At 43.0% G+C, this 15677-nt stretch overlaps 1 protein-coding gene across 2 annotated transcripts; it reads right to left on the bottom strand.

Moving 5' to 3' along the window:
- Positions 1-2568: 2568 nt before the first annotated feature.
- On the bottom strand, positions 2569-15635 carry dok2 (docking protein 2). 2 transcript variants are annotated; one of them, XR_014600657.1, is made up of 9 exons: positions 15226-15635; positions 14930-15067; positions 12801-12968; positions 11373-11487; positions 5966-6144; positions 5092-5334; positions 4293-4391; positions 2802-4142; positions 2569-2747 (listed from the first exon to the last, which is right to left on the bottom strand). XR_014600657.1 is itself a non-coding variant. In XM_084055229.1 (8 exons), exons 1-8 carry the CDS (start codon positions 15283-15285, stop codon positions 3411-3413), a joined length of 1734 nt encoding a protein of 577 aa, XP_083911355.1. In that variant the 5' UTR covers positions 15286-15635; the 3' UTR covers positions 2569-3410. The 2 variants fall into 2 exon arrangements, 1 of the variants encoding a protein (XP_083911355.1); XM_084055229.1 differs by having other exon boundaries at positions 2569-4142.
- Positions 15636-15677: the final 42 nt, after the last annotated feature.

The following is a 15677-nucleotide window of genomic DNA, read 5'->3' as shown; positions in this document are numbered from 1 at the left end:
CTGCTCCTCCTGTCTTCCCACCAGATGTTGACTGTTCCATCTGCTCCCCAGGAACACTGTCTCCTCCTCCGTCTGCTCCTCCTGTCTGGCTAGCAGATGTTGACTGTCCCATCTGATCCCCAGCAACAGCCTTATTAGCTTTCCATTTTGCATCCCAATCGAGTTTTGTAATTCTTTGGTTCATTTTTATTTTTTCCTGCTCCAGTTTTTGTATATAAAGAAGGACTTGAGTCGATGTCTTGAAGGCCTGCTCCTGCAATTCCTTCCGGCTTTCCATGAACTTGCACTGATAATTTAGAAGTACCAAGTTGTTACGAATTATTTCTCCTTCACCGGGGTTTAGCTTTGGTAGCTTTTCTGGAGTACTCATTTTTTTGAGAGCTGCTTATAGACTATATGCAGAGGTCTGTCAAGAGTGCTGGACTTAGCTTAGAAGCCGGCTTATATACTTTCATCTGTCACCTCGGAGTGAGAGGAAGAAAGACTATAGTTTATGCCACACTCAGAGATTTTTTGTTGACTCATCTAGTGTATGTGATACCTTTTATGAAGTGATGTCACAATGAGTCAGCGCTTGCTCCGGAACAGCCCGATGTTAGTCATCTCCGCATACGGAGATTCCAAACCTTTCGTGCCGGATCCGAAAAACTGTGTATCGGGTCGGGTCGAGGCCTAGCTAAGATCGTAGGCAAAGGTCTGAGCTATCTGTGTGCGAAATTTGGAGTCTGTAGCACCAACCATGTGCTTTCAGGGCTCATCCATGCGATTCGGGCCAATTTGGATTCGGCGTCCATTGGCTTCAATTAGTAGTCAGGACTCCGCATATGGAGATTCCGAACCTTTCGCGTTGGTTCCGGAAAACCGCATATCGGGTCGGGTCGAGGCCTAGCTAAGATCGTAGGCAAAGGTCTGAGCTATCTGTGTGCGAAATTTGGAGTCTGTAGCACCAACCATGTGCTGTCAGGGCTCATCCATGCGATTTGGCCCAATTCGGCCTCGGCTTCAATTAGTAGTCACGATACTGTTGGTTATCTGTCAATATTACCATCTGGTGTGGATGCAACAATGCATGGTTGATAATCAGACACATATGTAACTGATTGCATCAATACTGTTTACGTTCTTTCATAGCTTGTTATGTGGACATAAACTATTACGTGTGTGTGTGTGTGTGTGTGTGTGTGTGTGTGTGTGTGTGTGTGTGTGTGTGTGTGTGTGTGTGTGTGTGTGTGTGTGTGTGTGTGTGTGTGTGTGTGTGTGTGTGTGTGTGTGTGTGTGTGTGTGTGTGTGTGTGTGACATTGTGTCTGTGCATGAGAGAGAGATTTTCAAATAGAAAAGGATCTAGAGACTCTAGAGAATAGCCTACAATTATGAGGATGAAAGACGGCAAAATAGTGCCCGCCCTCCCATTAGCCAATTTCATATTAGGAAATACATTGTGGCAGGTGTGGGCATGATCTAGGCTCCTTCTGTCTGTGGGTGGGGTGGCAGGACTGGCGCTGCCAACTCACAGGCGCACCTGCAGCATAGTAAGTAAGTTAAGTGGAAGTACAGGTGCTGTAGATAAAGGATAATGTTTTGTGCACTCAGTTGCATTGAAGCTGGGTCCAGAGTCAAAGCCACACACAAGACCACACTCTGGCTTTACTTCCATGTGTTTGTGCCTTTGTTATAGTCACTCGGTGACTGTTTATTTTCATACGTTTGGACTTATGTTAGTGTCATTCTGTGACTGATTCATTTAATGTTTGGACTCCTGTTGATGTCACTCTGTGATTGTTTGTTTGGACTGGGTGTTTGCTTGGATCCTCGGAGGATAATCATTGGCACCTCTTCGTTTATAAAGCCGCATATCGGGTCGGGTCGAGGCCTAGCTAAGATCGTAGGCAAAGGTCTGAGCTATCTGTGTGCGAAATTTGGAGTCTGTAGCACCAACCATGTGCTGTCAGGGCTCATCCATGCGATTTGGCCCAATTCGGCCTCGGCTTCAATTAGTAGTCACGATACTGTTGGTTATCTGTCAATATTACCATCTGGTGTGGATGCAACAATGCATGGTTGATAATCAGACACATATGTAACTGATTTCATCAATACTGTTTACGTTCTTTCATAGCTTGTTATGTGGACATAAACTATTACGTGTGTGTGTGTGTGTGTGTGTGTGTGTGTGTGTGTGTGTGTGTGTGTGTGTGTGTGTGTGTGTGTGTGTGTGTGTGTGTGTGTGTGTGTGTGTGTGTGTGTGTGTGTGTGTGTGTGTGTGTGTGTGTGTGTGCTCTCTTCTCATGATGATGACAGCCAGTCAGCTCTGATTCATAGAAACAGCTTACAGACCTCTCTGGGGTGACAAAATATTTTTTATTAGCTTTTTATCTATTGCCTATTGTTTATGGAAAGCACTGTGATATTTTTGTAATTATCTTGTTTTGAATTGGAAACTGCGTTGTAATTTATCTTTAGACATTTTTTTCATCATCTTCATTATTATTCGTATTAATATTTTTTTTATTAGTGCATTATGGGCTAGTACCTCAAGCATAGTGAACAGTAAATAGTCCAACAGCGAACTCAACAGAAACAACTTTTATTTCTAATTTCCAGGTTCTGTACAGCAGTTAGAAAACATAACAACATAACAAAACATAACAGACGTTAGTAGCAATTCATTATTCAATCATTTCCTACAAAGACAGGCTTCATTCTGGATGATTAAATAGTTCCTATCAATCATTTTGCTGGGGACCCCCTGGAACCCCCTCAAGGACCCCTAGGGGTCCCCAGACCCCACTTTGAGAACCACTGGTTAAACATCATAGCTTCTCTAACCCAGGCCCTATCAAGATTTACATCTCTACTGTCTTTAAGATATTTGATATTTGACTCTTGCCTGTTTAACGTGGCTGTTCTGTTTTCAAAATATACAAATCAAAAAAACAACAACAAATATATATATTATATTTTGTACCGTATATTTGGAAAAGTAAGAAAATGTCTTTTGAGTGTATCTGCTCTTTATTAAAACACAGCCTATCACTGCCATCTCCTGGACATAATGCCATAGTACCAGGAGAACAATAACTCACCATGAGTTGCTTTTACAGACAGAGACAACATCATCACATACATGATGCAACATCCGGTCCTCTGACAGTGACAGGCCACTTCCTGTTCAAGTCAATGTTCTAGAATTCAAGTCAACATCTTATGATACTCAGACATTTTATGTCTGTGAAAATGACCATCAAATAGTTGAAGATCCGAAGAGTGTTTGAGGGTGTTTCCACGGAAAGGAATGATTATTACAGTGCACTAGAATTGTGTGTGTGTGTGTGTGTGTTTGTGTGTGTGCGTGTGTGCGTGTGTGCGTGTGTGCGTGTGCGCGTGTGCGTGTGTGTGTGTGTACGTGCTCTCATCTGTTCTCTCTTTCTTTCACCATCACATTGTCGTACGGTGAATCCGCTTCCTGCTCTTCAGCAGGAAACGCTCTCTGCGGGCGCTTGGGGACAGCATAGTCATCTACCCTCGGGTCGTACGTGTACTCCTGACCTTTAGGGTCAACGTCACTACCCATACTCCTCCAGGCATTGCCTCTCATCTCCTCGGGGTCGTCGTAGAGAGCGGTGGGAGCTTTTGGATTCTGCACGATCACGGCGCAGCCCTCGGGCTCGTCGTAGATATGCTCCACCTTCTTATAGGTCGGACGGGGTGCCTCGGCCACGCCCCTGAAGGCCACTTTGACCTGCGATTCGTCGATGCTGTCGTAAAGTGGGTCGCCACCTGACTCCGGCCCCTCCCTCAGCCCGAAGGCCTGATGGGAACTAAAGATTTCCATGACATTGTTGGCGATGGTGTCAAAGGGGAGGGAATACTCCGCCTCGGCAACTCTCTCTCCTCTCTCCCCTCTCTTCTCTTTCTCTCGTCTCTCTCTCTTGTCGTCTCTCTCTGAATGACCAGGCATGCTGATCTGGGAGTAGCCCTGGGCATCCTGCTGCTGCTGGTGGTGGGGGACATGCTCTGGGTCCCGGTCTGGGCTGCTGTGAGGCAGTGGACAGCTGGAAATGGTTTTCACCTGAGTCTTCCTGCCTCTGGTGTCCAGCGTCAAACTCTTCATTCCCGTCAACACCTTTTCTACCGGAGGAGACTAGAGGAGAGGAGAGGGTGGGGGGCGGGGCAGGGAGGACAGATCCTTAATTAATACAGACTGTATTGTACACCGCTGGGTTGGGCGTTTGTATTGTTGTGTGGTACCTACCGGCAGAAAGGGGTGTTTGTATTGTCGAGTGGTACCTACCAGCTGAGAGGGGCGTCTGGGTTGTGCAGGAGATGTGTTCTCTAAGTGCAGAGTCTGACCCGGAATGTCTTTCACCAGACTGTACACCATGTCATCATCCTGAGAGACATAAAACAAACCCACCCTTTATTTCTGCTCTCGAAACCCTCCATGCAGTTAAGGCTATAAGATCATTTGGTGACATAATATTAACTATTTAATATTTATCATGGTAAATGTGGAAACAATGGGAGAGATCGCTCGTTTTGTTTCACTTTTGACATCACTTGAAACCAAGGCACGTGCGCTGCCGAGCAGCCGATGGCCTTGCATGTCGACAAGTGTGCTGCACGGGATAGGTTATTATAGCCTGATTTGAAATTGTGCATATTGTAGGAAAGTGAGTGAAACTAAATGATCGCTTTACCTTTGCTCACACGACCAGATTCATTCCTCCTAGTCTCGTGGTCAGACCCACTGTCTTATTGTCATCAATAGATATGTTGTGTTGTGTTCTATTTCGTTGCATTACGTTGCATTAGGTTGCGTTGCAGTGTTGCGTTGTAAGTGGTCCGATGGCTGGGCTGGTTGCATTTTCAGAGCATGTTTATTTTAATGATCAATCAATTGATTGTGTTCCGGCTTGGATCAATGGAACTAACATAGTATACTTTTAAGTTACCATTCATTGGTATAAAAAATCGTGATGTTTTGCCAATTATTTTGCGGGCCCACTTGCAGTATCCTCATGGCCCACAGGTTGAGAATCACTGATATACAGTATATCATATTTAATATTTAAATATAGTGACCGGCGTACCTGTATAGATGAGTGATGAGGCAGCGAGCGATGCTGAACTCCATCCAGTTCCGCCCCTCCAGATGTAGTTCGGTGGCGGGGCAGGGTTCCATCCGGCCCCCCCTGGTTCGGGGGCAGGGCAGAGCGCTGCAGGCTGATGGCTGCTTCCACCGCCTGGAACACCTGGTTCCCCTGTTTGGTGTCAAACTCAAAACTGCCCTCTCCGCTGTCACACCGCCGACCCGCCTCGAAGGAGAACGTTACCTGGAGGACAAACACACATACACGGAGAAGAGATGAATGAGATGAAAGAAGCAGTGGTGTTGCTAAAGTAACTAAGTACATTTACTCAAGTACTGTACTTAAGAACAATTTTGAGGTATTTTTACTTTACTGGAGTATTTCAAATTTTCAGTACTTTTACTTATTAGGCTATACTTTTACTCCACTACAATTATTTGAAAACTTTAGTTACTAGTTACTTTGTTGATTTTTATCATTATTACAAAACTTACATTACCCACTTCAGCCCTATATACATTTCGGCCATTTGAAAATAGCAGATTGAAAATGTAGCAGAAAGTAGACCATCACTTTGTGCCACACTATGAGCTTGTAGATCTGCTATTTTTGAGACATTTTGTGCAAATCTTTGAATACCGGTGTGTGTATATATATATATATATTTTTAATGCAAACATTTTAACACAAATCTTTGCTTCCTGGAACAAAGTATTTTGAGATGGGGGTCCGCGGCCAAATACATCTAATTGTGGGGGTCCTTGACATGAAAAGGTTTGCGAACCACTGGCATAGAAACATACGTTTTTACAAAAGGAATGCTTTTGGACATGCCTGACGGCATACGAAATGTAAGCATGATGGCGTCCAGTACCTTGTCTCGTCCAAAGCGTCTGAGGTAGCGGTAGGGCCAGCTGTACAGGACTTGTGACGTCTTGGCGTCCATCAGCAGCAGATTGTCCACGTCGGCCCTCAGTACATACGCTCCTCTCAGCCGACACCTGTCTGCTGCCTCACTCCTCCTCATGCTCACTCTGAAGTCACGCACGAGCACTACACACACGCGCACACACACACACACATGCACACGCGCGCACACACACACACACACACACACACACACACACACACACACACACACACACACACACACACACACACACACACACACACACACACACACACACACACACACACACACACACACACACACACACACACACACACACACACACACATACGCATGCAGAGATAGAGAGAGAGAGAGAGAGAGAGTGGGGGGGAGAGAGAGTGTTCATTCTTCCGCTCTGTGAGGATGTCGCCGAGTCAGTCAGGACAACTCATCATATAAGAATCATAAATATGTGTTTTATCCATTCAAAAACAAAAAGGCAGCGCAGGGCAGTATAGGGAGTCAGTAATAAGGCAGCGAAAGGTAGTAGGTAGTCAGTAATAATGGAACATAAGGCAGTACAGGGAGTCAGTAATAAGGAACCATAAGGCTGTAGGGAGTCGGAAATAATGGAACATAAGGCAGTAATAATGGAACATAAGGCAGTACAGGGAGTCAGTAATAAGGAAGCATAAGGCAGTAGGGAGTCAGTAATAATGGAACATAAGGCAGTAGGGAGTCAGTAATAATGGAACATAAGGCAGTAGGGAGTCAGTAATAATGGAACATGAGGCAGTATAGGGAGTCAGTAATAATGGAACATGAGTCAGTATAGGGAGTCAGTAATAAGGCAGCATAAGGCAGTAGGGAGTCAGTAATAAGGAAGCAAAATAAACCAATAGCACCGCTTACTTCACACTGGGTGTGATTTCTCTTTTAAAGAAAATAAAAATAATAAATATTAATTGATTGATTATTTCTATCTATCTTTGTAAAGAAAATATGAATGGCCGGAATAAACTACCGTAAACTAAAACTAAACTAAACTAAAGTAGCCTACAATAGTAATCCTGAAGAAAGCAGTTTGACCATCAGACTCAACTTTCAACATCAAAAGCACAAGAAACTGACTCAATGTCTTTCCACTGCAGGTCATCACTAACTTCTGTAAAAACAGCTCACATGACGCATTGTGTGTGTTTGTGTTTGTGTGTGTCTGTGCACGTGTGGGCGGCCAACCGTCTCGACTGGTTCGGTTAAAATAGACAGAGAGAGAGAGAGAGAGGGTGAAAGGTCATGGTAAATGTGCAAAAGTGTGCAGACAGGGAAACGTGTCACAACATAGCAAATAACCGCCCTACAGAGTATGCTGACACCAGGCAGCATGTATCCGCGGCTGAAAATGAAGCCAATGCAGAAGTTATGAAAATGTGGGAGTTCTCATTAATGGCCTATAGAGGGTGTCGCTATTTCCCCCTCCTGCTGGTTACAGAAGAATTTTCAGAAGAAACACCTCGCCGACCGCCGGCAAGAGATATACTTCTCTTGCCGGCAAATGGGCAAACGCCATTAATTGTGAGACCTACATCACAAGGTCACTTGTTAGCGTGTGTCAGCGAGCTTGTTTGCTTTTTTATTCACACTTCCCTGTGTGCTGGGAAATTACACTTACCAGGAAATTGTATTTATGTGCGTGTGTGCGTGCGTGCGTGTGTTTGTGTTGTTTCCTGGCATTATTTATGGTGTTGTGGTTTAAGCTGAATTCACACCATGACTGATATGACCCCGCTGTGGCAGAAGGCAGACAGACAGACGTGGCAGGAACCAGACATATTATTTTAAGGATATGTTAGTTTAGCAAAGAAAAAGGTAACGCACAGCAAGTGGTGAGGTGCTGACCGCTGGGAACTAACTTAAAAAGAGGAAAAAAGTGTTGCACACTCTACCCAGAGTGTGCAACTATTTCTTCCTTTTTTATGAATAAAATGTCATTTTGTCCAATCTGTATGGCAGACAGAGTACATTTTGTCTCTCTGCTCTTCTATTGAGACATTTAGATCGTGTCAAAGGTCATGATTCACCTAGACACAGGATCTGACACAGATTTTTACCTGATGGTCAAGATTCAATTTATCCCCTGAGCAAGCAGGCAGGCTCTATTAGCTCAATGGTAAACAATTTCAGCACTTGCCCAGGAAACCGGTTTCAGATCAGGGGTAGGTTGATGATTGATTATTTATTTTTTGTGTCCTGCACACAAAGTGCCCAACCCTCATGGGTTTATAAGACACCATCTTACGCTTACAACATGTTTATATTCACATAATACATTAAATTACAGCTCAGAATTATACAGAGTGTTCTGTCTTCTGTCCCAAGCTTGACAAATAAAATTTGCCACAACAAAAGCTCCTTTCCCGAAACATATCTCAAGTTTTTCATAATCATCTAACTCAAGGAAATCAGAAGAGGAAAGGTACATACAGTAGAGCAGCTTTAACATGAGAACTTTTTGAACGCTATTTTTGTCTTCTACCTTGGCTTTGCCTTGACTAGGAATGCAACTATTAATAGATGATTATTATTCTATCGATGAATTGTCAATTAATCAAATAATCAAGAAGCAAATTTAAAATAAAATAAAAAAATATATATAGGCTATAAATGAATTGAAGATGTGATCTTAAATGGTAGATCTGCTATTTTCCACTATTTTGGTGTATTTAAACAAAATTTAAACAAATTCTTATTATAACCGATTAAATCGATAATTGTGAAATGGATTTAAAACCCTTTATCTTACTGTTTCAGAATGTGGCGTCCCGCTGTGAGGAAGTGACTGAGGTATTCCTTTGCTCTGAGTGTGTGTATGAGACAGCACACTGCAAACAGCTTTTATGAGTTTCATATAAACATAATTTACAAGTGATATCGTAGTACATACTCTTGATGTTTTAAGTATGGTTAAAATTAAACATTACAATTATCATTATAGGCCTATTATTATCATGATTATGAATAGCCTAATAAAACTGTCACGGCCTGCTCCTCAGCCTATGGACTTTGGCTGTGTTTATCTATTTTTGGACTTTATTTCTCTTTTCTGTTCTTATTCCCTGTTTGGTTTAGATGTTTATTTTTGTTCCCTGGTTGTTTACTCTTTAGTTTCTGTAGCCTTGTTTAGTACAGTATGTTCTGTTACTAGGTCTTAGGGTTAGGGGTTGTCTGTTGTGTTTTATCTTATTTTGTAGTATTGTTCTTGTGGCTTCCTGTCTGTCTCCTAACTTGTCTCACCGCTCTGTTTATTGTTAACCCTCCTGTTGGTCCCTGTCTAGCCTATCCCTGTGTGATTGTCTAGTTGAGTTCACCTGTGACTAGTTGTCCATGTCTATTTATACTCCCCTGTGTGTTCAGTTCTTTGTCAGTTAGTTGCTGTCAGTGACATGTTCAGTCATTTGTTCCTTTAAAGGGATAGTTCACCACCAAAATAAAAATAAATCTGTCGATTAGTCACCCCATGGACACTTGAATTCATGGATATTTTTCAGTTTTTGTCGCATTCCTAAGCCAATAATTTGATGACCATTGGAAAGATGCTAATGTCTCCAGTAGGAGACTTTGAGTCTCCTACCGGAGCCGCTGCAAGTCATCAAATTATTGGCTTAGGAATTTGACAAAAAAAAAAAAATCTCCATGAATTCAAAGTCATTTTGGGGGTGAACTATCCATTTAATTCATTGAATCTTCTAGTAGGCTATGTGTGAACTTCCTTGTGACATTCATAGTGTTCCTCGTGATCCTAGCTAGTGTAGGTTTTTGAAAATAAAACCCTTGTGCACCTTCACTGCTCTACCTGTGCCTGTTCGTTCTGCACTTGAGTCCTACACCTTCTGAACCTCAAACGTGACACAAACATCATTAATAATATAGTATTATTAATAATATTTCGAGGGCATCTGTATACGTTTGAAAGGTGTCTTTATGTCCCATCTCAGCAGACACCTGTTACAGAACACACATTATTCATGAGGCACTAAAGTACCATATGCACACACATACTGCAGCATTGCTACACAGAGACCACAAAACAGGAACGCACGCAACCACTTTTCCACTACGTAGCATCTGCCGCACAAGCTGGTAGCTCTTTGTGTGTGTGTGTGTGTGTGTGTGTGTGTGTGTGTGTGTGTGTGTGTGTGTGTGTGTGTGTGTGTGTGTGTGTGTGTGTGTGTGTGTGTGTGTGTGTGTGTGTGTGTGTGTGTGTGTGTGTGTACTGGTATTGTTATACTTGTGAGGGCCAAACGTCCCCACAAATATAGCCTACTCAAATTTGAGAAATAGACATTGTGAGGACGATTTTCCTGGTCCTCACATGAGAAATGGTTGTTTTATGGTAAAAAAGAAAAGAAAATACATGTTAGGCTTACAATTTAGGTTAGTATAAAGTTGTGCACTACCAAAAATAGTCGATGTAGCCTACTGTTGTACAGTCGACTATCGACTATTTTTGTTGGTAGGTTGTGATCTTGTTGTGATCTTGTAGATCGGCTATTGTCAACTTTAGGGTATGGGTTAAAATTGGCAAAAAATAATAAATGGCATTCATAAAATCGCATTCATAAAATGTTGATGTCCTCACAACAATAGTATTTCAAACTGTGTGTGTGTGTGTGTGTGTGTGTGTGTGTGTGTGTGTGTGTGTGTGTGTGTGTGTGCGTGTGCGTGTGTGTGCGTGCGCGTGCGTGTGTGTGTATGTGTGAAAACAGGATGTGTCAACCAGCTAGCTGTGTAACTGAGCCACAAAGGCTGCTAAATATAGCAGCTCTGAAACTATGGCGACGAGATGATTGACAGGCAGTTCAGCTGACCTGAGGTCAGCAACACAGGACCGCTAACAACCATTCTACTGTACACACGCGCGCACACACGCACGCACGCACGCACGCACGCACGCACGCACGCACGCACGCACGCACGCACGCACGCACACACACACACACACACACACACACACACACACACACACACACACACACACACACACACACACACACACACACACACACAGTAACATTAGTGGTACGGGTCCACTACTTGATGGGTTCTGACGGCTGGTTCTGAAGCAGTTTAATAGTTAATGTTTGGGTGTATTTTATTATTTTATTATCCATCCGCGTGCGTGCGTGCATGCGTATGTGTGTGTGTGTGTGCACACATGTGCAGCATGTGTGCGTGCGTGCATGCATGCAGGGTTTTGAGTAAGTGTGTGAGTGTGTAGGAGCATTTGTGTTTTACATAGAGGGGAATAAAATCCAACTGCAGGTTCAGTCAGGTCTTAAAGTCCAGCTTATGAACAAAGCTCTGATGACAGACAGACAGACAGACCTACCTGTCTCTCTGCCGCTATACAATGAGTTGTCTTCCATCCCCTCAACTTCCTCTTCCTCATCCGTTATTCCTCTATGCAGACTCCTCCTCTTAACTCCACCCTCTGTCCAGCTCATCTGTACACATGCACATGCACACACACACACACACACACACACACACACACACACACACACACACACACACACACACACACACACACACACACACACACACACACACATTTGACACATTAGGGAAGTTCTGCTGTGTCTCAACATTGAGGTATGACTCAAGCACAGACTAGCCTGGTGAGGCAGGCTCCATTACACTCTCAAATCACTGATCACAGACTAATTACCAGGCTAGTATCTCTGGCAAACTGATCCACACAGATAAGAGATAACATTTGATATGGATATTATAAACGTAACACACAGATGACAAATTAAAGAAAAGAAATCTCAGTTATTCAGAAAAATCTGAATAACTGAGTGGAGAAACAAAAGAAATGCATCTGCTTCCATACAGGTGTACTGCATGATACAATTAAGCTATCAACATCATATCAAAGAGGATTCATTATTGGGGTTAGAAGCTTCAGTCACAAAGACTGCTCAACTGGCTAGTGACATATGTATTTCCACCTATGGGGAAAGAAACATTACATCGGTTTCGAAACTGTGGTCAAAAGTGCACATTTGATGAATGGTGCTTGTGCATATTAGTGTGATATGTAAGGAAACCCAGAAGAGCAACTCTTTCTCACGTGACTAAGAATGTCAATGTGTAGGACATGATCAGACTGTCAGCAGCCAGGACATTTCATCAACAACTACTGTAGATGGATGTTATAGAAAGCTTGCAGTGCACAAACACCTCGTTACAAAGACAAATTTGAGAATAAAAAGGTGCAAAAACAAAATCATAGGCACTGGTCTACAGATGTGGAAAAACAGTGATATGGTCATGCCAGTGGCATGAGTGGTCACTGAATGGTTTGATGGGTATTTATCCTATGGTCTTTGCAGTACAACCCAATTGAACAGATTTCGTGTGAGACAGCACTCTTCACCACCATCGTCAAAATACCAAATGAGGCTATATCTTTTGTTACAATTGTTTTCCATCGCTCCAGTAGAGTTCCAGAGATTTAGGCAATCTATGCCAATAAGTATTGAAGCTGTTACGGCAGTTCATGGTGGCCCAACACCTTATTAAATGGTCGTTTATATAGCGCCTTTATACAAAGAGCTTTACAATGTGCGTTAAATTCTCTCACACTCACAGACAGTGGAGGAAACTACGTAAGGCACCAACTTGATCAGGAGCAGATGGGGTTCAGAGACTATTCTGTATGTGCATACAGGGAATGCTGACGTGTGTGTGCGTGCGTGCATGCATTTGTGTCTGTGTGCATGTGTACGTGAGGTGTGAGGTGTGTACGTACAGGGAAAGCAATCTCACAGAGTTTGTGAGTCCAGTCGTCCATGTGTGCTCTGTCCGACGCAAACACATACAGTTTCTCTGTTGTCTCTACTAGGAACGGTCCAGTGTCTCTGGGACAGCCGTCCATCTCCACCTCCGACACGCGGATACAGTCGGACAGACGGATCACCTGCGAGATCGGTATAGACAGACAGATGGATCACCTACAGTAAGTGGTTCTCAAACTTTATCATGTCTCAAAAGACCCACAAATTGACCCCAATCTCGGGCCAGGGAAGAGACCCCCATAAGAGAAGATTTGCGTTATAAAAGCATTGTGAACTATGGAGAGATTGTCTATTTTTGAATAGCCGAAGTATAAAATAGGGTTAAAGTGGTTAACCTGATTTTGAGATTAGATATTTATATCTCCTATAGGTACTAGGAGACAGTTCCTTGCTAAGATCAGTGGTTGGTAGACGCATCATGAAAAAGCACCAGAAGCAGATTATCGACTACCAACTGTTCCAGGATCCTGAGATGACTCCCTGGTCATTATAATGTAACAGTTAGGCTGCGTAGTGAATAGTGGACTGATGTCTTGTCAGTGGGAGAGTTGTCAGCTCAAGCATGTTGATTGTATGTTGTTGATTATGTTGCACTATTCATATAAGTGTAGCCTTTCTAATAAAGTACATGAGTCTAGTGAAGTCCATTGAACTGCAATGATGAGCATATTCTTTCTATTGCTGAGATGCATCCATAAACAATGGTCAGAAACATATTGATAAATACAGATTAATGCAAGCAATATGTATCCAAATTCATTCCACCATCAGGCTGTTGAAACAAGACCTGAGCCCTGGGACTATGCCAGTCTTGGTGACATTATATAGGCCGCTACACAGCATTGTCACTTTTTGCACATAATGAGCTTGAATAACACTCCAATGCTAATGCTATACCGGTGCTATCCCCATGCATAATCTTACATTTCTAAAAAATTGGGTGGTAAAATGACCCCAACCCTAACCCTATTCCACTGTGATTTCTTTTGACATTCTAGTCAGAATTGAACATGGAAGCATGTTCCTGATCTCCTGATGATAAGGATGATAACTTGTTTTCTAACTGTGAAGTGCTTTGAACTACATGCGTGTATGAAAGTGTTTTACAAATTCATATTATTGTAACACTATTTGAGCGATTCCTGAGCTACAGCCATGGGCGAGGTCACACATAGGGCTATAACAGAGCGTGTTCTCACATTCTGTATCATAGTGTGGTATGGAAAATGTTCAGCCTATGACAGGAAGAAGCCTAACAAGGTAGGTAAAGCAGCGTTTCAAGTCACCGGTCAGGATTTGCAAAGCATAACCACAAAAACCTAAGAATAGGTCTGAAAATAATCAGGGTCACCTCTCATGCAACCGATGCTCCTTTTGAATGCCTCCTTCCGGAATAAGGTTACAAAGTGTACAACCACATGAACCATAGGGTTCATTTTAGCTATTTGACATTTGTCATAGAACAATGTACATGGGGTTTAAGTGGTTAAGACCAGAACTATTTGTTTCCATAACTGCACATATCCTGTAGCAGCGAGGGCCCTAACTCCTCATCATCAGTTCTTTAACTGTATCCTAAATCATTTTTTTATGCACCTGATACTTTTATCGTTTTGTCTACCCTGAGCACAGAAATGGTAATACATTATTGAATCTTTAATCTAGAACAGTTAGAAAAGAAGACAGTAGTACAGAATACAGCAGAGTAGAACAGGTTTGCAATAGAACAGAACACTGGTTCCCAACATCATGTCCGGTTACCAACAGGGGTTCACATGGACCCTTATGGGTCTGTAACACTGAGAATGTACAAATGGAAGCAAATGGAGCAAATACCATATGGTTCCAATTGTACACCCTCAGGGTTAAAATAACATGCAATATTTTACAGTGTAGATTGGGTCCCAGAGGGTGGGGGGGGATAAATATATCAAATGGGGGTCTGTGGCGCAATGCATATCATTCTGGGGAACCTTGAAATTACAAAGGTTGGGACACACTGGAACAGAAGAACAGAGGGTTGTGCAGTAGAGGACAGCAGAATAGAACACATGTAGTCCAATAGAAGCCAGTGGAAACCTACCTTCTTGTGCTCCTGTTGTTTGCGGAGAGTTTTGTCATTCTTCTCCGTTGTTCCTCCATCTTTACACTCGAAATACTCCAGACGAGAAATGGAACACACACTCTCTCTATACAACACACACCACACACGCTTCCACTTCTACACACATGCACACACGCACACACGCGCACACACACACACACACACACACACACACACACACACACACACACACACACACACACGGTAAATTATTCATACACAGAGATGGATAAAGATAGATAAATAGGCAAAGTAGATTAGTTACTAGTGTGTACCTTTCCAAATCGTTGTTGTTGAAGGAATAATATCCCTTGTTTCCTGATGTCCTCCCCCATGACCACGCCACACAATCCTCCTCTCCTCCTCTCCTCTCCTCTCCTCTCTCTCTTCTCCTCTCCTCTCCTCTCCCCGGCTCGCCTCTCCTCCTAATTCCTGGTCCTGGTTCTTCTCTTCTCTCTTGCTGTAGTTCAGGATCTTGTCTTTTTTGTGGTGTTTCAACTCTAGAGTTGAAACACTATACTACAAACAAGCACTCTCCTCTTCTCCTCGCCTCTCCACTTTTCTCCTCTCTTATCTCTATTCTCTTTTCTCCTCTCCTCTCTCTCTCGATTCGCTTTTCTCTCTTTTTCAATATAAAGTAAAACAAGCATTTAGTCCTCGGCTTATTGCATGACATCTACTCCCTTACTTCTTCCTCTTCTCTCTCTCTCTCTCTCTGAGTCGTCAC

This window comes from Gymnoscopelus microlampas, assembly GCF_963454915.1.
Source record: "Gymnoscopelus microlampas genome assembly, chromosome: 4".
Lineage (NCBI taxonomy): Eukaryota > Metazoa > Chordata > Actinopteri > Myctophiformes > Myctophidae > Gymnoscopelus > Gymnoscopelus microlampas.
This window is presented reverse-complemented; position numbering and strand designations above follow the sequence as displayed.